This window comes from Aspergillus saccharolyticus (genome assembly GCF_003184585.1).
Source record: "Aspergillus saccharolyticus JOP 1030-1 unplaced genomic scaffold BP01scaffold_83, whole genome shotgun sequence".
NCBI lineage: Eukaryota > Fungi > Ascomycota > Eurotiomycetes > Eurotiales > Aspergillaceae > Aspergillus > Aspergillus saccharolyticus.
In genome coordinates this window covers 4654-27465 of record NW_020290693.1, presented here as the reverse complement: position 1 = coordinate 27465, position 22812 = coordinate 4654, and the positions used below count along the sequence as shown (strand labels likewise).

The following is a 22812-nucleotide window of genomic DNA, read 5'->3' as shown; positions in this document are numbered from 1 at the left end:
GGATGCGCGCCAGAGCCTCACCTGCCAACATCCATCCCTTCGCATTGATGTTGATATGTAGTTACAAGGTATCTCTTCATCTCCTCGAGCCCAATCATTTGCGGATCTTGTCCGTATCCTCAGATGTACACAATCATCCTGTCGATGTTTCTTCTCTTGCGGTGGGCGATACTCCGAAGTAGTTGGGGGGGTTTCCGCCTACTGTTCAACACGTGATTGATAAGCTGATGTTGTTATCGCTTATCTTCCGCAACTTTACCGTCATTCTACGTAGTTAACTTAGTTAGCGGACATCGGCAAGGCCTTAGTATACCATGCCTTTTCCATGCCTTTTAAGCAATCTCATCCCTGGTAGAACCACTTTTCATCACTGCAGCCTCTCTGGCTTCAATTATGTCCCAAAGACCTTGCGCATAACATACTCCTGGTGACTCCAGATGTCTTCAGGTGTAAATAGTAGTTGTCGATGAAATAGCATCTTCGCAACCTCAGACTAACAGCTTAGTGACCTGGTTGTAGGTCTCTCAATTATATAGCTGATCCCCAGGCAGATAAACGGCTTAGATGAGAGCTCTTCGGTAGGAGAGAATCTTTAAGCTGCCAGTCGAGATCAGGGTTCTGTGCCCGGGACTCCTTGTAGACTTGAGTATAATTTCTACTTAGTGGTACATAGACAACTGACAAACCCTTTACAAACAAGCACCAGCCTCGAATTAGTTCGTCCAACTCTTCAGCAGCCGGAATTCCGCCAGGCCAGGTTTCCTCCAAGGAAAGGATGTCGGTGAATTCTGTCTGTCATGGTGTTCGGTTGTCTAGGAAGAAGTTGCAGGATGGATCCATTCGGGGTAGATAGTTATGTCCGGGTTAGTAAGGAAAAGTCCTGCAGTGGGGCAAGTTCCTACGACCAACTACTAACTACTAACTAGAGGAATACAGTAGTTCCTTCAGGCTAGTCAGTCCTAGTCCAGACAGCCAAGTACCCGATGGGGAGGTGTAGGTCGCCAAAACGGGTACGGTGGATCTACAACAACCAAGTCACAGAGTAACGACGTACATAATAACTAGATGAACCAGACACCAGAAAAACATCACTATATCCATTTTCACTCATATAGTTACTTCCCCCTCTGCATCAGACTGAACCCCAGCCGAAACACAAAGGGTATATATAAGTCTAATTCATGCCACCTATACATCCATCATGTCCTTTACTCGTCCCCGAACGACCCCTCTCCAAGGTCGACCTTGCCAATGCTCCACAATTCCTTCTCGTCATCAGCCTCATCATTGGACAGGCCCAGGCCACCCTGACCACCTTCGGCCTCCTTTCGCTCCCGCGCCTGGCTGGCAAGGCGTAGGGCAACACGCTTGAAGTAGTCCGACATGCTCCGCTTGGGTCCCGGCGCCAGTTCAGCCCCCGGACCAGCCATGTACTTCTCAAACACCGCTCCTTCAGACTCCACCACAGAAAAGATTGCGAGGAAGGCAGCCTCAGCCGCCAATTTCACCGGAATGACCATGTCGCGCACACCGGCGAAAATTGGCGGCGCAAGGAGAGCTAGATGTGGCCGTGTCAACTCCGGATGGAGTCGGCTTACCGTTCGTACAACCACCAAGGCCAGTCGCCGTGTATCGGAAGGCGCGTCAGGCTGGATGCAAGGCGCCAAAGCTTCGAAGATGGCTTTATTGACTTCAAAGTTGCGATGCTCGTCCTCAATCAACAAAAATTTGCCTGCAGCCAGAACACTATTGTCGGAAATGAAAGGCTGCCAGAAATTAGCGCATGCCCTCTCTCCTTGAGATGTTGGGTAGACTTACATCCTTGTGGGTTACTCCCTGGCAGATCACCGCTTGCGTCTCCACGGCAAAATGTTCAGTCAACGCTGACGGTGCCTCGACAAGTAGCGCATTGAGACCCAGAATCGAAGAGTGGGAAACATTGGCTGTCAGCACCCGATTCTTGATGAGTGGACCCGCAGTGGCAGGCGGAAGCACCTTGACCAAAGCACCAAGCAACTTGGCATTGGTGATAGCCACGGCATCGGTCTGATCGCTGGCATCATCATCAATAAGAGCAAGAATGGCATTCTTAGAAGCCTCGCTCATATTAGCGCCCGCCTTGCCGACGACCTCTTGAAGTGCCTTCATCATTGCGTTTCTCACTCCAAGGTCAGGTGTCTTTGTTCCAGTCACGAGCTCCGCAATAAGAGGGTCGACTCTAGGAGTCAGCGTGATCAAAATCCCAAGACCCTTGGCGGCTCTATTGCGCAGAGTCTCACTCGTAGAGTCGGCCAGACCACGGGCAAACGTCCGCTGAAGTTGGGGCAAGAATGGCTTGACGGCCAGTGGGATCTTCTCCAGAAGTTTGTTAAGCGTATAGAAGATGGCACCTGTAGCCCGCCATTAGTAAGGGTATCGAAGAACGCAGCATTTCAGGATTGATAGGATGCGCTTACACTTGATGTCCACCGACCGTTCGGACACGACACGGATAAGGGGACCCGTGATCTGGGTGACAAACAACTTCAGAGAGTCCGCACCAGTACGATCGATGATGTCGCTGATGGCAAGAGCAGCTTGCGTACGCTGCTCGACACTTCCATTCAGGAGACCCTGCAAGAAAATAGGCAGAATGGCAGTGATACCCTTGGGGAGGCTGAAGCCCGGAAGATTAGCGCCAGGGACGCCCACAGCGCGCAACGCCTGTCGCGTGGGGATCGTAAGAACCTCCATCTCTTCCTTACGCAAATGAGAAGTCAGCTCACTCTGCGCCGCCCACGCAGCCTTGACAACATCCTTGTCGCTATCATCGAAAGAGATGAGTAAGACCCGGATCAAATCTTGATGGTATCTAGAGTAGTCGATCTCGGCATTCGCGAAGAAGTTCTTGAGGTGAATTGCGGCCGTCTTACGACGAACGTGATCATCGTGCTTCATAAGAGTCATCATAGCATTTATCATCACATTGAGACCGTCGGACTCGTCAACAGACACCAAGATGGTATCAAAAGCACTGCTCAGCTCTTGGCGAAGCTCCTCATCCTTGGTCGCCACGATATTGTCCATCAACGAGTTGAGGATCGTAGGCAGTCTACGTGTCATAGCGCTGCTTGCCACTTCGGCCAGGGAGGCAAGAGCCCGGGCATTGAATGCTGAGATAGGGGAAGTGAGAAGAGTAGGGATGAGGTTCGGCAGGATGATATTGGCGCGCGTCTGCTCAGTGAGAAGCGTCAGGAGTGCTGACAATGCCTGCTCTGCCTCTTCACTGTTCCTCAAGAGAAGCAGGAGATGAGGGAGAACCTGATCAACAGCCTTCTTGCCCAAGATCTGTTGCAAAGCGTCGAACGCTTCGGCGGCAGCTTCACGAACATCTTCATCATTATCCACCAGGGCCACCCGAACGGTTGAGATAAGAACCTTTTCGTAGTCTTCAAGAGCCTCAGGGGAAGCAGAGGTGATGAGCTCTCTCAATGCAATGCAAATACCCTGTTTGACATCCACGTCGGGGGATGACTGAAGGCCTTCTTCGAAAGTAGGGAGCAGAGTCGCGAGAACAGACTCTCCTGCCTTCTTGATAAGGTCTCCCAGAGCATTGCTTGCGATGACTTTGTGTTCCATGTTAGAGGAGCCAAGGCGGCGGATAATGAGCTGGGATAATGTCGGCACCATATCCTTGAGGGTCTTGGGCGAAGCGACAAGTGACTTCCACACTCCCATGGCGGCGCTCTTGACCAGGCCAGAAGTATCGCAGCGGCAAATGAATAGCGCAGACAAGACCTTGTTTCTCCTCTCCTCGCCGAGGACTTCGAGAAGCGACTGCCCGGCTTGAGCGGCTTCCTCCACTTCCTCTTCTGCATCAGTCCTGGCCGTAATACCAGTGATACTGAAGAGAAGATCACCAACCAGCTCGACGGAACTCAGTCTGATACGGTAACTATCGTCCGCAAGACCCCGCTCAAGCTCCGGTAGAAGCAAGTCAATGGCCTTCGAGGAGAAGTTCTTGACTAGCAAGCGACCAGCCTTAAGGGACGTCTCACGAATAGATTCGACGTCATCAGCCAATCCTGAAAGGATTGGGGGGATAATTTTGCTCAGATAAGAAGCGAAGCTGTTTCCGAAGCAAGCGGGAAGGAAGATGAACAACGTCATAAAGCCTTCGCGAACAGATGGTTTCGAGCTGCTGACATTCTGCAGAATGGTAGGCAGCGTCTCCTCAAGCCTGGTCGTACCCAAGCCTGCCAGAACCTCTGAAAGAGCTTGAGCAGATCCCAATCTGTCACCAGCTCCAGTATCCGATTTGAGCGTGGCCATAAGGTTGGGTATGAGATCGGGAAGAGCATCCTCCCCAAGCTTCTCAATGAGCGAACCCAATGCTTTGGATGCAGTGGCACGGGTAGTGGGCACAGGGTCAACGATAGCCAGCTGAAGACCAGAAACAATGATTGGCAGATGCGAGATGAGGTCTTTGCGCTCAGTGAGATGAGCCAAACTGCCAATGATCTGCGCAGATTTACGTTTCGTGTTCGACCTGTCGCCCAGACCGCGCTCAAGGATACGAACAACGAGAGCCAAGGACGGAGCGTCAAGATAGTGAACGAAGGACACCTTGATGAGGGAGTCGAGAGCTTCGTCAGTGTATTTAGTAGGGTCGCTCAGAGCCTTAAGAAGGACGTTGACAAGGCTCTTGACTTCAGGATTGCTGATAACTTCGCCGAAGCGTTGCAGACTGCGGTTGGCTGCATTGCGCACTTCCTTGTGGGTGTCATTCAAAACCACAGTTAGTGGAGGGATAATGTCGGGCAGACTGGCCGCCAGCTGTTGCGGATCCAGATAAGCCATGGCTCCCAAGAGATCACAGGCCCCTTTCTGACTGCGCCATTGTGTATCATCGAGCCCGTCAAGAAGAGTGGGAAGAATCTGTTTGACACCATAAGAGCTAAGGTTCGAAAAGCAGGCCTTGGCTGCATCAAGGCAGGCATCACGGACGTCTGCATTCACATCTCCGAAGCTAGCGAGGAGTTGCGGGACGATTCGGATAACGTATGGTTCAAAAGTACGACCCAGAATGGTCGCAAATAATTCGTACGCCAACAAAGCACCCTGTCTCTGATGCGGCTCTTTCTTGTTCTCTGAAGCGTCCTGAAGATGTGCCATCACTTGAAATTCGCGCAGTGTAGAGATACCTCTGCCACTGACAATACCAGCGAGTCCATAGGCTGCACCGCGTTGAGTAGCATACTTCTTGGACTGTAAGAGCTGATCCAACATTTCCTTGACATATTGTCCGCTTTGTTGAGGACCGCAGAGTCGAATGAGGGGTGGCAAGCACCCGGAAACTGCAGACTGCACGCTCTCTGAAGGCGTAGGAAGAGTGCCCAGGAGCTTCTTCAGGACCGTCTGCAGACGGGGATCGTCTGCTTTGAGATGTTGCGCCAGGGAACCGTATAGGACGACCACAGCCTCATTGAGGAGGTCAGAAGTTTCACTACCCTTATCGGATGTTTCCAATGTAGTCTCGAGGAGTTTCATGAGCTCTTCCACCGCCTGCTGGCCACGTGCCCCGATAACGGATCGACCACTCTCCGCCATCTGGGATCTGACCACGGAGCTCTTGTCAATCAGTGGGCCTCTCTCAATCAGGAAACGCAGAAATTCGACAACTTGCTCGCCCTCAAATAGATTCGTCATGGCACCGAATGCAAGAGCGATGCCACTGCGGAATTCCCAGTGGTCGGTCAGGTCCATTTTCTTGGGCATTCCATAACTGTCCTTCTCAGGAACTTTAGGCTGAACCTCGACACAATACTTTGCCTCCAGCTCCGAAACAATCCCATCAAAGACAGAGGGATTTGACTCGATTGCGTGGGCCAAGGCGCGAGCAGCAGCACCGCGGAGATGCGAATCCTTCGAGGCGAGGTAAGGAATGATCTTTCCATACGAGGCATCATCGACCTCGAGCGCGTTTTCTTCCCAGATGCTCTCAGCAATTTCTGCATTTTCCTCGACATGGTCGTGACATTCCAGCCATATGTGCTCCGAGAAATCGAGATCGGTCAAGTCGATTTCAGCTTCAATGACCTGTAGGACAGATGTGCGCACAGACACCTCAGAAACAATCGTCCCCCTCAACAGAACATCCAGCTCATCCTTAGAGATATTTGATGAGATAGACCTGCAAAAGTCGAAAAGAGTATCCTTGATAAGCTTATAGTGCTGGGTGTATCTCTGCATTGCTGAGAGCAAGTGGTTCAGAACCTCAACACGTGGAAGACGGTCATCGGCAACTGTACATATCGAATTAGTCCATTTGAACAGGCATTCGAATCAACTCAAGGGGCTCAAACAGGAATACTTACAAGAGCTTGCATGGAAAGACAAAACTTCAATGGCAAGGAGAACCTGCTCGCCTTCTTCTTCTCCTTTCTGTTCCTCTATTCCATTTCGACTGAGGATCAAGAACAGCAAGGGAAGAACGTATGCCAAGGACGAAATGTCGAGAGGGCGTTGTTCAGACGCAAAGCGCAAACGGTAGAGGATCCTGGTGACGAGTTCTGCAGACGTGTTAGTAGGATCGTACCCTAATTCCTTGCGGTATTATCACTTACGCCCAAGTGACTCAGCCTCCATCTCAGTTGGTAGATGTGTCTGGCCGATCGCGCGAAGAGTTGCGACACCCACGAAGGACCGCAGGGGACCGAGACGTGAAGAAAGTTTTTCTGAGCATTTGAGATAGGCCTTGGTAACAACATCACCAGCAAACAAGCCTGCACCAGCTTCTGCCAGTGCAAGCAAGGCGCTCACAGCAGGGTTGATCCAGCCATCTGCGTCAATCGCTGGGCCACTAGCGAGGCCCTGAATGATCCCAGTTCCCCTTTCTATTCTCTTAATCTCCTCGAGAACCTCTTCACGGATCTTAGACTCTTTAGCAAGCTGAGCGTTGACCTTGGCCTGCTCATCAGCAGTAAGCTTCTTTGGCTTTTGACCTTTCTTTTCTGCCAGTTGCACCCGTAGCTCTTCCTCCCACTTGAGGATATTATAGTCCTTGTTGTTCTTATCGAAACTTGGCTTTGACTTGGTGCTAAGCACATCAACGAACATGGTTCCCTCAGGAGTGCGTGCGATGGCAACATCAGTCGGGGTGAACTTTGAAACACGCGATACATCCAAGTCCTCCCGAATTTGAGCAACAAGTCTAGGTACCATAGCATCCGGAGCTACAAAGGCCAGTTCGCCGGCTGCGCTCCAAATAGCGGCATTGAGTTGAGGGACCTTGGACTGTACGGGATCCTGCCAGCTAGTTAGTCAGGAACCATAGCAAGATCAGGGACAACATTACCTCCTGCACACGAGTCAATTGCTTCAAACAATCGTCTGCAAGTTCGCGCACCAAATCACCAGGATCAGTACCGGTTCTAAGACACAGGGTGATCCACGATGCATTCGGAATCAATTCAGGTCGACAAAGGAGAAGCAGATTGACAAGCTGGCTTTTCAGATCAGCTGTAATATTTTCCACGCCTTGCAATATGGAAGAAGGCGGACAAATGGCCTTCACAACGAGATGAAGGTGTTTTTCACTCTCGAGACCCGCGGAAACTGGCGCAGATTCCTTTTCGCCTGTTCTGAAAGCAAGAATCCAAGCCCATAGGCCATCAATAATAGTCCGGCTGATGCTAGCCACATTCTTCAGATAGACCTCGGTCAGTGCGCGTGCAGATTCGTCACGGAAGCTAGTGTGAAGTGCAGGTGCAGTGATACTGTAAATGAAAGCCTGGGCCCATGCAGTCTTGGCTGCATCTTCAGCATCGTCAAACTTGGAGCTAGTGGTAACTGCAGCAAGTGCTCTTACTGCCCACTGAAGCTCGGCCTGAGAAGCTAGTTTAGAGTATGCCTTGGGGTTGACCAAGAAAGATGGCTTGGGGCTAAGCATTAATGTCTGCGCTATAGTCTCGTCCCAGGCTGCCGCATTGAAACCTGAGAGGGAAGAGGAACGCTTCAATAGGGCAAGGTAGATGTAAGCTGTAGATAAAGATCCGCCCTGAGCAGAAGGCAAAGGATTGGTGAAGACCTCAGTATACAGTTCTTTCATCTTGGCGAGGTACTTGTTGACGAGCGGTTCAACCTCGACACTTTCCAAAGTCGACGATTCTACCTGCCAGAATACTTCGCTGACGTTAAGCTGCCAGAGCTTCTTGAAAGGTACCCGTTTATCGGAGGAGCCCTTGACGATTGCACCAACGACATCGTCGTTGATCCTGACTTTGGATTGTACAAGGAATGCCAAATGCCTGCAGAACGATTTAATTTCCTGCTCCAAGGCGGCTTCGTTGGATTCACGCGAGAAAACAGGGACGAGACCTTGAATCACTTCTTTTGAAATGTCGACAGAAGGCAGGATAGCAGCAACGGCTTGCGCGTACACGGCACGTTGTTCCGGGTTGGTAATCTTTTGAGTTTTGAGAGGACCAACGACTTCGCTAGTGACCTTCAGCAGAAGGCTGTCATTCTTAGACTTGGAAAGTAGGCCTTCAAAGGAACGGACGGCACCTTGTCTGATTGCTGGGTTGGCTGACTTCATACTCGACAAAAGATGCTTCAATAGTCGAGAATGTAGAAGCTCCGCAAGATCAAATCCATCCGGCAGCGAGGAGCAGAGAGATGAAAGCAAGCCACTCAGGACCACTTCGGGGGACCGCAGCATGGCCTTTTCGATAGGGGGCGTTAATTCGGACGCAACATCTTCATAAGTAACGAAAGCGACGAAGAAGTCGCCCAATGCATCGGCGATATGAGATGGCACAGCAGACTTGGCACCGACCAGTTCTTTGATGTAAAAGGCAATGATGGCTTTCTTTTGCTCCTCCAGGATTGGCTTCCTGGAGGGGAGACGAGCGCAGACCCCGGAGATGACGCCAAGCAAGGGTGCATTCTTTTGTCCCGCGGCAGTGTCGCTGGTCAACCGCTGGACAGACTGACGGATTGCATCTTCACCCCAAGGAACGGAGCCAAAGACAGCACGTAGCGCACGCCTAGTGACTCGAAGAGCGGAAACTTTCACAGCCTGCTTGGGACCAGCAGCAGCCAGACAGATATTCAGGGCCTTCGCGTCCACCGCAATTGTGTCCAGAGCGGCCGACAGCGGGGCCTCGGGGTCCTCAGCCAAGACCTGTAGCACAATTGAGCACCATTCGACAAGCACCAAGGCCGGACCGGGAGCCAGTGCGGGTTTCGCAGCTTCGTTCTGCAGTTTCTGCGTGAAGTATTTCAAGTCATCGGTCGGCACGGGAGCCTTGAGCAGCTCGCGGAGACATTGTTGAACGGCCTGGCGCGAGGGACGATCGACATAGCGAGGATAAGTTTTGAAAAGAAGGCCAATGACAGGCTGACGGATATGAGAAGGTAACGTGGAAGCTGGACAGCATCAAGGGCACCATGAGTATATTAACAATAGACTGAGTAGGAGAGGGAATGGGCAGAGCTGGGGTTTGGGGGGCTGGGCTGGACTTTTTTTTGCCGGAGAGACTGGCAACACTGACCGATTCTATCGCGGAGCTCCTGGAGAGCACGGATTCTGCGAGCAGTCGAACTCGAGAAGAGAACGACCTGCAGACTCTCCAGGTTGCCGGAATCCACCTGGTCCCATGGGAAGTCGTCCATGTTAAGTGATGGACTGAAGCATGCCGGCGTGACAAGACAATTGACAAATGGGGACCGATGATGTTGTCATAAAAGTTTTGCGGCGGTTGTGGGGAGGGGTTGAGAGGCTCGACTGACAGACAACTGTACTACTACTAACTTAGTGCAGCCGCACCCACTGCACCACCGAAGTATTACTTACCCGGTACTTGTAGTAGTACATACTACGTAACTTATAGTTACTAGTAACTTAGTGAACTCCGCCTGCCCGCTTTACCTTCAACCTTTTCCCTACCACAACCTCTTCGACTGTCTCGTGCGCACGCGCCAATCCAATTACACCCTCCTCTCCCTTCTTTTGATCGGACAAGGCTATGACGATATCGTTGAATCCCATCTTTCAGTCTCGACTTACAATTCAGAATATGTGCTTGGACTGAAGGTGTCAATCCGAACTTATCTTGAACGCCAACCGAACAGCAGAACCAATTCTCTTCTTCTTCCCCTCCATCCCCCTCACTCACCTATCATCATGCCGCCCAACAACAGGAAAAAGAAGAAGCCTGCCTCCAATCCGGCTCGAGGCTTTGCAACGGTCTCAATTCCTTCGAAACCGAAATCTATAGAACCATCATTACCAAATTCCACCGTAGACTCCAAGTCCGTCTCGGAAAGCGACCGTCCCACTCCCGCCGAAACCCAGCAGCCGACCACAAGTAGCGACAAGGACAAAGCTCCTTCGCTACAGAACTATACCCCTGAAGAACTCGAGAAACATTTGGAGGAAGCTGAGCTGCAGCTTCTCGTGGAAAAATACGCCTTGAAATGCAGGAATGACGCAGGGCGACAGGTTGCGAAGCTGGAAACTGAGCGGAGAGTACTTCGGCAGCAAGCCGTGTCGATTAATCTCCTGGAATGGCTTCCCTCAGACGTCCTGGATACCATCTTAAGTCTGGCGGAGACCGAGGAGCGCGAACTCAGTCCCGCTTCCAACCGAGACTCAAGCTCGAAAAAGCCTATCCCGGAAGAGGAGTTGTATATGAGATTGTGGACACTTCAGGAGACCTTGCTTAAACTAGGCTTTCCTAACGGAAAAGTTGACGAAGCTTTGAAACATCTTCTGCTGTATTTTCCCGGTAATTTCACGTCCACTAACAAAGAGGTGGTCTGCAACCTGGACGAGGCCCTGGATTGGCTAGCCTTGCACTGCGATCCCAAGGAGCTTCCCTTTTACAATCAGACTAATCCCCAACGGGGAAGCGAGCTGGACAAGAATGTCTCTTGGATCACTGGTAATCATAGACGCCTGGTATCGCGTAAGGATTGGATAGCTGACTGGCGCCAGATCGTGAGCCATTACAAGCTTCTACCCCAGCACAGACTCAGAATATTAGCAGAGTGCAAAAGCCTAAGAACGTCGTAAAGGGTCCAAGTCCTCCGCAGCCGTATTCTTATGATTCAGACAGCTCTCTCGATCCTGACACATTGACCCCGAAATATTTGGAGCTGCAGACCCGGCTATACGAACTGCGGCCAGAATTCTTCGACCAGCCCAAAAAAGGGAAAAAGGGCAGTCGTAAACCCATCGAAGCTGAGATTCAAGACCCACAGGTAGCGAAGCTACAGCGCAAGATCGCAGGCATTGAGAACGACGTACTTTTTGACCGGCACGAGGCCGAGTACGAGTGGAGAGAAAAGCTTGATGATCTGAGAAAGGAAGCGGCTTTCACTCGCCGAACCCAGCCCGAAGACAGAGCTTTGGCTGGAGAGACGGCCGACAAAGAGCAACCGGAAGAAAAAGAGGCAGAACTAGATGGTGACGCAGCACCACTGGACAGTATTGGAGAAGACGCAGACTTATTGGGCGACATGTTCGGATCTGAAGAGCCTACATTGGAACTAGGCGTGATCACCGAAGAGTTGAACAAGGCTGCTATCACGCTTCGCGACTTTGGGAAATGGTCTGGACTTAGCCCTCGAAGAATTTTGGAGGAGACTTGCAAGGCAAGGTATGTTCATTGCTCTCGCTTGAAGGGCCTGGATAGTGGGACTTTAACAGCTTACCGAGTCAAACTAGGGACTCCGGGTGCAAAGTAACGTATAAAGACTGCTCGTCATCATCGCATTCGAATCGGAGCGCGGTTGAGGTGAGATGGTCAAAATCTCAAGAGATTCCCTTTCCCTTCCAATGGGAAAGTATCACACACAACTCGAACTCGTACGCCACCTTCGCTTCCATGGATAATATAGCAACCCCTACAAATCAGCAAGCTGAAGCATTCGTCTCGACCCTGGCTCTTTTCATTCTGTTCTCTCAGACCTCAAAAGAAGGCAAAGCCTACCTGCGCCTTCCAGCCGTGTGGCGAGATCTTTATGCAGAGTTCGCGAACGCAAAGAAGTTGCAAGAAGAGGAAGTGGATAAGAAAACGGTAAAGAATCTGAAGATGTTACTCCAAGAAAATCACGGCACATTCGAGGATGATGTTGTACTGTCAGACAACTTTCGGCGAAGGAATGGAAATTCTAGCAAGCCGGAGTCTCCAGTCCGTGGAATCAGCACCAAGGATGGCTTGGAGCCTGATGCGGAACTGATGAGGATCTGGACGGAGAAATCCTCTACCGCGGCGTTCCAGTATATGATTCAGGGCAGGATGAATCTGCCCATTTGGAACTTCAGGGACGAGATTCTAAGCACTCTAGAAACACACCGTGCGCTTATCATCTGCAGTGAGACAGGAAGTGGTAAGAGTACTCAGATTCCGTCCTTTATCTTGGAGCACGAGATGCAGCAAGGCCGTCCTTGCAAAATCTATGTCACAGAACCGCGACGAATCTCCGCTATATCACTTGCTCGCCGAGTCAGTGAAGAGCTTGGGGAAAATAAGAACGATGTAGGGACAGCACGCTCTCTTATTGGATTTGCTGTCAGGCTGGAAAGCAAAGTTAGCCTTTCCACAAGGCTCGTTTTTGCGTACGTTGTTCCTGTTATTTAAAATGAACTAGTGCTTCCTGCTGACTGTTGGTATAGAACCACGGGAGTCGTGGTGCGGATGCTCGAACGCCCGGACGACTTCCGGGACATCACGCATGTTGTCCTTGACGAGGTTCACGAGCGTTCCATCGACAGTGACTTCCTACTTATCGTCCTTCGGCGATTGATGTTAAGACGACCTGATTTGAAATTGATTCTCATGTCTGCTACACTTGAAGCACAACGCTTCTCGACATACCTAGGTGGAGTTCCCGTGCTAAATATACCTGGGCGGACATTCCCTGTGGAGATGAAATTCTTGGAGGATGCCGTTGAATTGACAAACTACCGGCTGTCTGAGAATGAGGCCAATGGTGTTATGGATGAAGACTCCGATGAGTTATCGTCTGAGATGGCTCAGAGTGAGGCGGTGGATGGTGGCCTTCCGTCAACGCTTGATCGGTATTCAAAGCAGACCCGCGACACGATTCTCAACTTTGATGAATATCGCCTTGATTATCAACTCATCAAGCGGCTAGTTGCGAAGATTGCCACCTCGCCTGAAATGACCCACTACAGTAAAGCTATTCTTATTTTCATGCCTGGTATGGCCGAAATTCGCCGCTTGAACGATGAGATCCTGTCAGATCCGACATTCCAGCAAGGGTGGATCGTGCATGCCCTGCATTCCTCCATTGCCAGTGAAGACCAGGAGAAGGCCTTCGTCGTACCCCCGGAGGGCATGAGGAAGATTGTAATTGCTACCAACATAGCCGAAACAGGTCAGTCTCCTAGGTTCCAAGCAGTACCATTCACTAACCTTGGCTAGGAATTACGATTCCGGACATCACTGCTGTGATTGATGCAGGCAAAGAAAAGACCATGCGGTTAGTATTGAAACGACCATTAGCATTGACGCTTTCTCATAACAGATAGGTTCGATGAGCGACGACAACTCTCACGACTCGTTGAAACCTTCATCTCACGAGCCAATGCGAAGCAACGCCGAGGGCGAGCTGGTCGAGTTCAGGACGGAATATGCTTCCATATGTTCACGAAATATCGCCATGACAAAGTAGTATGTGTTCATCACACTTGGTAAAGTGTACATGCTCATAACTCAATTGCAGCTTGCGGAACAACAAACACCAGAGATGCTGCGTTTATCTCTTCAGGATCTGGTACTGCGAGTCAAGATATGCAAACTGGGCGAGGTGGAACCGACTCTCCTAGAAGCGCTCGATCCGCCGTCATCGAAAAATATCCGCCGCGCGATTGACTCATTGAAGGAAGTCAAAGCACTGACAAATGCAGAGAATCTGACCCCTCTTGGAATGCAGCTCGCTAAATTACCATTGGACGTTTTTCTCGGGAAGCTGATTATCCATGGCGCATTCTTCCGGTGCTTAGATGCCACCGTTAGCATTGCAGCCATTCTTTCCTCCAAGTCACCTTTCGTTAACACAATGGGATCGAACACGCAGAAGGATATAGCCAGGCTCTCATTTCGCAAAGGTAAGCTACTGAAGGCACCCTAGTGCTTGTTGATGCAGGGTTAATTTCAATCGTCTCGTACAGGCGACTCGGATCTCCTGACAGTATATAATGCCTATTGCTCTTGGAAGCGCACAAGGAACTCACCTGGTGCAAACGAATACGCGTTCTGTCGGAAGAACTTTCTCAGCTCTCAAACACTGCTCAATATTGAAGACATCAAAATGCAACTGATAGTTTCGATTGCCGATGCTGGTCTCTTGACCCTCGACCCAACGCAGAAGGCTGCTCTCAATAGGTTAGCTAGCTTTCCAACATCTCATATCTTAGCTCAAACCTCACTGACTCGGAAAGATCGCGCTACGGTGGGCGAAACCGTCAATTCTTCGTTATCCCCGAGGAGTATGACACTAACAGCGTCAATGACACGGTCGTCAACTCGGTGATTTCGTGGAGTTTCTACCCAAAGCTGCTCACTCGTGAAGGCAAAGGTTGGCGCAACGTTGCCAACAATCAATCCGTCACCCTTCATCCCACTTCCGTCAACCGCAACCCCGATCCAGCTTCACCCCCTCTCAGATGGCTCTCCTATTACAACATCATGCAGGGCCGTAATCGAAATTACAATGCGTTCGAGACGAGCGTTGTGGACGACTTTGCCATTGCCCTACTTTGCGGCGAGCCTGAATTCAAGGTGCGTTTATGGATCTTCCAAGATCTCACTAGCCGGACTGAGGCCAGACCTTATTACCACACATACCTCCTTGCTTGAGATTTGTAGAGAGATAAGATTAACACCATGCTTAGATGTATTCCGGCGTCATCTCTATTGACGCCAACCGCATTCGCTTCTCCATTCGGGATTGGAAATCAATGCTGGCGCTGAAATTACTCAGCGCTCGTCTGCGCGATATCCTGCAGGCGACCTTCCGCGAGCCTCAAAAGCTCACATATCCATCTTACAAGCAGCAGCAGTGGATCACGATCTGGCAACGGATCTTTGAGCAGGCACATGCTGCGAAAAGAATACCCTAGACCTGATTCTTTTTTTTTTCTTTTTCATTTATTTTATTTTATTTTATTTTTTTTTTTTTCGTTTTTTAGAGGTTCTTTCTTCTCGTGAGACTTAGTCTTGAGAGAGACCACAGCAAACCATTTCTAAGGAAATTGGTCGGTTTGCTTTCTTTTGCTAAAACGGCTGGAGGGAGGATGGTGGCTTATGTGATCCTGGGCAGAAGTGACTTGGCCCTTCTCATTTCTTTTAGTATGGTTCACTCCCAGGTTGTTTGGTTCATGCAGTACATACTTGCAAAAGTTAGCAATTGTATACATCCCAAAGACTTTGCTCTCGCCTTCTCTTTTATTCCATAAATATGGGGTACATGTGGCATGATATGAGACTGGCTTGGAGGCGGTTTACTATTATGTAGTGCTAAAGAATAGGAGAAATATTATCAGAAAAACATGAGAGCATTACTGAAAACATACTCTCTTAACTTTCTACTAAAGATATAACTTATTATTATCAAAAGAAAGATAACGAAATAATAGATTCCAAGACTAAGTCGAGATGCAGGCAATGACGGTCCGAGGTCGAGAGAAACAGCTGGCGCGTACCGGGTATAGGAAGGGGCCGTACTGCAGAGCACTGAGTAGACACCTTGCCTGAAGGATCGCGAGGATCAGGTGCACCTTGATGTGAAGATCGATTGGCTCGACTGACTCGTCCTCATCAACTGCTACTGTGGGTCGATACTGAGCCTCGCCTTCCTTAAAACCCAGCTGGATCCGGCAGGCAGCGAACAGGTCGTCCTTCCAGGTAAGAAAGTCCTCTTGCGTCGTACCTTCGACATCGTAGGCTCTACCAACAGGGGCACCAGAGAACGAGCCCCCCCTCTCTGGTCTAGTGCCTGCGCGACCACATTGACGACTCGATTGTAGAATCTGTAATTGCTGTTGCCCAACCCAGAGGCGCAGTAACGCAGATTGGACAGTGACCCTTCGGGGGGCCTTCTGAACCCAGTCCCAAAACTCGGCCGTATTATCGCTAGGATCGCCCCCCTCTCCATATGTAGATAGTAGAACTATAGCTAATTTTGTGTCTGGGATCTCATGAATCGAGTCTGGATCATAATCTGACAGATCTGCGGTCATGGCAGTTTGTTGATAACGCAGGTCACACTGCCCGCATTCATCATGATATTGACCTCAGCCAGCACCTCGCCCCATTCGAGCGGGTTGGTCCGGCCATTCTTGTCTTCCATCAACGCTTGAAAAGAAATCGTCCAGTCGCTCTCCTTTCTCGTACCGTCGCAGTCGCTCGGGGTCCCGCGACGCCAAATGATCTTGTCCCAGTGGCCGGAAGACTGTTGCATGCGGTTTGAAATACGGAATCACGTTGACGAAGTCGGTTGAGGGTGAGATACCACTCGTAATTCCAGAGAAATAAGTGACCGCTTTCGTGCTGTGTGAGGTTGCGAAGACCCAAGTCTGGCTCGGATTGTATGCCAGCCGAAACGTCTCGTCAAGGAGGTGCTGCTAGGAGGTAGTACTTATATTGATGTGCAGAGAGGGGCGAGAAGTGCCATTGAATGGTACAGCGTTGAAAACCCGAAGGGTCGGTGATCGACCATTTCTCTGAATCCAGAAGCCGACTTGTCCTTCTTGCACTGAAATGATGGTTGAGGACCATTGGGGTCCTCATCCTCATTCTTCTCTTTCTTCCCCACCATTACTCTCGTTCTCAGCTGCAAGCAGCATCTCGGGCCATACTACCCTTCAAGGCACTCACTCAGCATGGGCGGGACGAATTTACCTTTGAGTTAAAGACTCGCGGGATAAAAGACCTCCTTGGATCAAACCACGAGTCAGATTCTTTGCCGTGCCCTATAGCCGGTCATGGACTCCCTTGCTTTGACCCAATGCTAGCTCAAAACGAAGAGGCATCAAGCGGCGATTGGAACCCCATGGCCATCCTCCCGCAGAGTAGCGAATCAATTCTTTCCGGGGTCGAGCAAGTGTTTTCTGGGATGGGCTCTTCGCAGTCCTCTGCTATGCCGAGGTGCATAATATTGCCTCTGGAATCGGTCCAAGAGATCGATACTGAGGGCTTTGGTGTCAAGAAAGCCAAGGAAATTCAAAGACAGTTGAAGCTTTTGCGACACGAGGAACAGCTCGATGGACAGGCGAAATACGCGTTTTACTTGAGAAGCTACACCAGTTTGCCTCCTCCCATTAACCTACGAGCCCTTCAGCAACAATCACAACAACGACCCTATAGGCGAGCTCAAATTTTTGACAACAAGGGCAGAGAGACTTCTTCGACCTATCCCGCCATGTCTACACAATTTGCACTCTGCAAACCAGTCTTGAGGTGGGAAATGCATCCTTTCTAGTAGGATGGCCAGGCACATGTACCCGTTTACGCTCTACTTGTCCCGTCCTCTTCCATGCAATCCTTATCGACACTACCTTGTATCTCTTTCTCTCACTCTTTATGACTGATGATGTTGATTTACATCTCGAAAGCATGCCTAGGTCTATCTTCATGGAATTTCTCACATGAACATCTCGCACGTATGTACTTACTCTTGCAAGCATCGACATGTACCATGCGGTGGAGGCATAGTCCTGCTCGCACTGATGGATGCATGCAGGCGCAATGGTTAAAGATTTAGCCTGGAGTACACAATTGGTCAACCCGTTCTGAACGCCTAAACGATGTCAACCGGAAAACCTTGGCACACTGCAACTACACTCCTCACACGCAGATTACAATGAAAGTTTGAAAACCCGTGGAGTTTTGTTTTTTGAAGATGCCCATACATGTCAGAAAATAAGGCGCACACGTGAAGTCCAGGAAGCGACTCCAGTCGGCCGCAAACCTGAAGATGCAAGAATGGAGAGAGTGATTGAACAAATCAAAGCGAAGAAAAAGTGAACCACAACAATATAATCCAAGATTCTCTCGTCATAGGAAATTCGTGACATCATGGTCGTTAAATATAGCCGGTCAGAACCAATGCGCAAGCCAACAAATGACCAAAGAAACCACACCCCAGAACGCTGACCATTCCCGTTGCCCCTGTGTCCACATGGACGCTGTCCCTATCAAGATCATCTTCCACAGAGGTCCACTATGCAAGATTCTTGGGCAGAATCCTGTGCAGACAAAACACATTAAACGATTGAAAATTGAACCTCGTTTGAGGCTCATACATGCATGCATAACCACAACCGGCCTCGTGGTCCTACCTGCGCCCAATCACCTGGCGGCAGTAGGCGCAAAATGGGGCGCAGGTCCTCACTGCAGACTTTCAACAAATCAAACAAATGCAGCTTCGGTGGTGACCAGGGCTTGGACCCATGCGAGTGGTCGCAATGGATGGTGTAACCTAGTCCCCAAGCCGATATCAATGTCTATTATGAAGGCGAAAAGTTTTCGCAGTAAGCAAACAAAAGAGAGAAAAAAAAAAAAAAAAAAAAAACCCCCTCCAGGATACACGCCAGTTGAGAAAAAGACCCTGCAAAGAAATAGGTTTTATCTTTTCTCTAAGGAAAAGATTGTGCTTTTCGTCAGTGGGGGTTTCCCGCCTATTCTCTCTCATTGGGTTCGGCTCCTCCCTTCGGGGCCGGCACCGGCTACCGGCGACGAGACATCGCACCACCTGCCTTCATGGGCTGCAATGCTAACGGAACGCCACCAACAGGTCCACCGACAGAAGTCTCACTCAGCGTCTTGCGACGCTTACTCTCATAGTCAGGGCCGCGACTATCGGGACGAGCAATACGATCCACCTCATCGTCTTCCCTCATGCGCTTGTTCGAGCCAAGCGAAACATTGAGCGCGGTCGCGTATCCCGCAGCCGAGTTGGAGACTGAATAATTATCGGAGGTGGCACCGGTGTTAGACGTTCCGCGAGTGTCACTGACAATGTTGTAGAGACTACTGGCAGCAGCAGGGCGGGGCGGGGTACTGTAGCCTGTGCCCCACGGCGGAGGCCCACCACTGGTGCGCGGGGTCATTCTCCCGGACCCGTTCGGCTGGGTAGGAGAACCGGCAATCTCAGGTGCGAGCTGAGAGTGGTCTCCAGCCAGACTACCCACCGATGGGTTGGTGGTGTAAGTGTATGAGCCACGACCAGTATTATAACCAGCATTGTCATGTTGCACATACTCCGGTTCATGCTCCCCGACTGACTCATTTCCAGTAGCGCTCACATGGCCATTGCTCTGGGCATAACGCTCCGACTTGACATCGGCCGACTCACTCTCTGCCTGCGCACCCGGGGTACGGCTTGAAGGGGGTCCCATCTCGTTTTTCATATACGGCTCATTCTTCAAATACGGTTCGCTCTTCAGGTATGGTTCGCTTTTCAGATAGGGAGTCGACGATATTGTTTGTCCATATGGGGCCATGCCGCTCGATTGCGAAGCATAATGAGGGTGGGAAGGCGGTGCTGCAGAGTAATAAGGCTTCGAGTCATAGCCTGATTGCCCCTGGAAAGACTGCATTCCTTGCAAGGTATTGCCAGGGGGAGTCGTGGCCGGCGTGGTTGGCATCGAGCGGGCGTTGCTCAGAGCCGTATCAATGGACAGTGGCTGGGAGTTGGGAACGCCCGATGTCATTGCTTGGTTGTTCCAATCGTAGGAATTGCTGGAGTTGGTGATACCCATGAGACTCGAAGCACTAGCAGGAGGAGTGGGGAAAGTATGAGCCCGATCAAGCCCCGGTCTACCCCCTTGTTGCGAGGCGACTGTGGGTGGCTGAGCAATGTGGGAAGGCACACCAGCCTGGAGGGAATGGTGATGATGGTGCAAAGTAGAAGGCTGGGGCCCCTGAGACGTACGTGCCGCCGCTTGAGAACCCTCCATGCGCCGCTGCTGAGATTCTTGCACCACGAGGTTAGTTCTGTTCTGATTGGTCGGGTGGTATAACAATCCCCCAATGTTATGAACAAATAAGGGATACAGCAGGTCCGTGATCTTCTCCTTGTTCGCGAACTCGAGAGCTCGGTCAAAAGGAATCCTATTTCGGAGACTGTTAGCGCTTATGGGATGGTTGGACACGCAAGGCCAACAAAGGATCACCGTACCATACGCCCTTGAGATGCATCGGACCGATTTTGACGACATGGCGGAGCTTCTCGCTTTTTAGAATACCATCTCGCCGGCCTCTCGTCATGCCCGCCACATTGAGAAGCTTCGTGCCATTGATCATTGCGTTGTCTGCAAAAGGGAGGTCAGCAACCGCGAAATCAGTCCACCAGCACTTTCACGAGCTGGGGCAGCCGAGCTTACCTTCACGTCGAGCAACGCAAACTCCTTTGGCTTCGACCTGATAGCAAAGGCTTCCTTCATCTTCCCATAGCGTTGCGGTCACCCGCGGCTTTGACCCTGGAGGCGCAATCTGACCGGTGGGATCGTACACAAAACCTTGCATCGGGGCTCCGGTCGAGTTGCCGTAGCTGGGAGTGGGCACTGGGTGACTTGTCACTGCTGGCAATCGAAATCAGTCATTCTCCTAGCACGAAAGGCAAACTGCGACGATCAGCGTTACTTACCGGGTAGCGGCAGCAATTGAGCCGGAACCTGGCCACTCAAAGACGTCGACGGAGGCTGAGGACCAGGCTGGGAAGAACTTACACCGCCGGGATAGGCATACTGGGCATAAGAGCTAGCCGGCCCATACGTCGACGACGCGGGCTGCAATACCGGCGGCTGCTGGTGGTATTGTGGGTAGTGCGCAATCCCCCCAGCGGTGGCAGCATGCGAGGCGTAGGGCTGTCCGGACGACAAATGCGAAGAATGGACGTCCATGTACGGTTGGGTCTGGTTCATGCTGTTGATGTGGGGTTGATTCTGATAATAACTCTCGTTGACCGGATTCTGCGCGAGAGAGTACTCCTGAGGTGCCGAGGCGTCCAGTGCAACGCGACTTTGGTTGGCTGTCGTGAGATCGGTCGAGGATGCAGGCGGGCTTCGCGTATCACTACCCACTGGTGCGGATCCTGATAAACTTGTGCGGGCGCTGGTATTGCTGGATCCCAGGGCGGCGGCGGCGGCGGCGTCGTCGTAGCTCGCCCGATAGGAGTGGCCCGAGATGGCCTGCGAAGCCGTTGGGAGACTGAGAGCTGGAAGCTTGTCACCAGACAACAGAGGTCTCTCAGCGGCGTGATGGTTATACCAAGGGATGTCAACAGGACCTCTGGTGTGGACCTGCGAGATCGACGGCAGCTCCAGCTTTTCGGTTGACGGGGGTAACGGTTTGAATAATGATCAAGTTGGAGTGCGCTTGGACGTCGGACTGCGAGTTCTGTCCGGCGTGCCGAGAAAAGGAAAGCAGAAAGGATTATCTGCGGTTGTTGGTTTCGTCGTGCTTCTCAGTTCTTAGATGGGATGGATTGGGAGGTCAGTTGGGACTTTCGATCACAGTGATCAAAAAATGACAAGTAGAATAGCTTTAGCAGGTAATGCAGGGCATGCAATGATGTGTAATCGTGGCGGACTCGTGGACAATCGTAACCATAAACGCTCGAGGAGATCACTGGTGGAGACCAAGGAAATCGCTATGCAGGCGCTTTGCGGACAAAATTCTAGATGCTGAGACGTGAGAGAAACGACTCTCTTCAAGCAGAACCACGAAAGCGAGATGAACAACAAGCGCTTGCGTATGGTTTGGGAGGGAAACGCTCAGCCGAATCAGAATCACACAATCATGGGTCTCGTTTCAGGTCGTGATAACAAAGCAGGAGGCGAAGACGACGTGATAATCCAGCATCCAACGTCGGGGGGTGTCTTCCGCAATGTTTGACGCAAAATGCAGTACGTGTGATGCAGCGACAAGACAGGCGAACAAATGGAGTAACAGTCGAGTCGTAACGGGTCGTAGCGAGTTGTTGCGAGCGGCGGGTGCAATGCTAATGTATGCTGCGAGCTCTAGGTAGGACACGGTCAACAAGCTAAGCAAGTCGAGGATGCAGAAGAAGAATGGCAAGTGAAAGGAGGCTGTAACGATAGCAAGAACAAGAACATTCAAGTCATCCACATAATGTCATCAAGAGACGGGGGGAGGGAAACATTCGATAGATCGGAAGTGAGGAAAGAAATAGAGAAAAGCGCAGAAGAGGAACGGAGGTTTGATGTATGTATAAGAAGGCGTCAAATGGAAGGGATGGATGGCACACTTGACGGGAGGCGGACAAGGGAGTCCCGAATGGGTTTGGAGTGGAGGGAGGGGAGGGAGGAAGAAAACTCGGGCCGGGGGGGGGGGGGGGGAAATAGAAATAGAAATGCGAACCAAGGAAGCAGGTTCAGCAAAGGAAGGATCAGAGAAGGAGGGAAGGTGAGAGAAAAGGGTTGGTTAGGTTGGTGAGGGTGAGTGAGGGTGGATAAGGATAAGGTGAGAGAGAGCTGAGAGAGAGAGAGAGAGAGAGAGAGAGAGAGCGTAATAGGTAGTAGAAAAAGGTCAGAGGAACAACAAGTGACAATCCAAACAGGATGCAGCTAATTCTTCTTTTGGGGGGAATTTGGGACGGAAAGAGGTAGAGCAAAGGGAATTATTGCAGTAAAATCCATAAAGGAATAATGAGATCAGAGTCGCCAGCAAAAGGAAAAAAGGACGAAAAAGGACGAAAAATAACCGCCCTAAGTCTCTTGGACAATCCAGACGTGGGCGATCATGACCGACCGGGAGGAGGGGGGGCGGGGGG

The 22812-nt window shown here is 50.9% G+C and overlaps 5 protein-coding genes across 5 annotated transcripts; 2 read left to right on the top strand and 3 right to left on the bottom strand.

The window, feature by feature from the left end:
- Positions 1-1078: 1078 nt before the first annotated feature.
- BP01DRAFT_330547 (putative translational activator) lies at positions 1079-9731 on the bottom strand. Its single transcript, XM_025573013.1, has 7 exons — positions 9537-9731; positions 7337-9411; positions 6606-7287; positions 6357-6551; positions 2457-6284; positions 1819-2390; positions 1079-1766 (listed from the first exon to the last, which is right to left on the bottom strand). The coding sequence occupies exons 1-7, from the start codon at positions 9655-9657 to the stop codon at positions 1209-1211; spliced, it is 8031 nt and encodes a 2676-aa protein (XP_025426109.1). The 5' UTR covers positions 9658-9731; the 3' UTR covers positions 1079-1208.
- Positions 9732-9942: 211 nt separating this feature from the next.
- On the top strand, positions 9943-15136 carry BP01DRAFT_351956 (putative ATP dependent RNA helicase; the record flags this gene model as incomplete). The annotated part of the gene is made up of 11 exons (XM_025573865.1): positions 9943-10928; positions 10982-11645; positions 11714-12607; positions 12665-13212; positions 13315-13389; positions 13437-13494; positions 13544-13685; positions 13738-14122; positions 14186-14399; positions 14456-14795; positions 14909-15136. The coding sequence occupies exons 1-11, from the start codon at positions 10169-10171 to the stop codon at positions 15134-15136; spliced, it is 4308 nt and encodes a 1435-aa protein (XP_025426108.1). The 5' UTR covers positions 9943-10168.
- A 381-nt stretch (positions 15137-15517) lies between these two features.
- On the bottom strand, positions 15518-16476 carry BP01DRAFT_411524 (uncharacterized protein; the record flags this gene model as incomplete). The annotated part of the gene is made up of 4 exons (XM_025578924.1): positions 15518-15520; positions 15590-15601; positions 15719-16245; positions 16284-16476. The coding sequence occupies 4 exons, from the start codon at positions 16474-16476 to the stop codon at positions 15518-15520; spliced, it is 735 nt and encodes a 244-aa protein (XP_025426107.1).
- Positions 16477-16956: 480 nt separating this feature from the next.
- Positions 16957-17496, top strand: BP01DRAFT_411522 (myo-inositol transporter; the record flags this gene model as incomplete). The annotated part of the gene is made up of 1 exon (XM_025578923.1): positions 16957-17496. Exon 1 carries the CDS (start codon positions 17023-17025, stop codon positions 17494-17496), a length of 474 nt encoding a protein of 157 aa, XP_025426106.1. The 5' UTR covers positions 16957-17022.
- Positions 17497-18742: 1246 nt separating this feature from the next.
- Positions 18743-21370, bottom strand: BP01DRAFT_309013 (cell pattern formation-associated protein stuA; the record flags this gene model as incomplete). The annotated part of the gene is made up of 5 exons (XM_025572364.1): positions 18743-19454; positions 19494-20129; positions 20197-20329; positions 20402-20599; positions 20665-21370. Coding segments are annotated over 5 exons (2385 nt in total), but the record flags the coding sequence as incomplete, so codon positions are not given.
- Between the last annotated feature and the right edge of the window lie 1442 nt (positions 21371-22812).

Excerpts from the sequence above, each read along its gene's own strand:
- BP01DRAFT_330547 (XM_025573013.1), bottom strand. The coding sequence starts at position 9,657 with ATGGACGACTTCCCATGGGACCAGGTGGATTCCGGCAACCTGGAGAGT. Across the intron at positions 9,412-9,536 it reads GGAGCTCCGCGATAGAATCG|CTTCCACGTTACCTTCTCAT; the intron begins GTCAGTGTTGCC and ends GATGCTGTCCAG. Across the intron at positions 6,285-6,356 it reads GTCTTTCCATGCAAGCTCTT|TTGCCGATGACCGTCTTCCA; the intron begins GTAAGTATTCCT and ends CGATATGTACAG.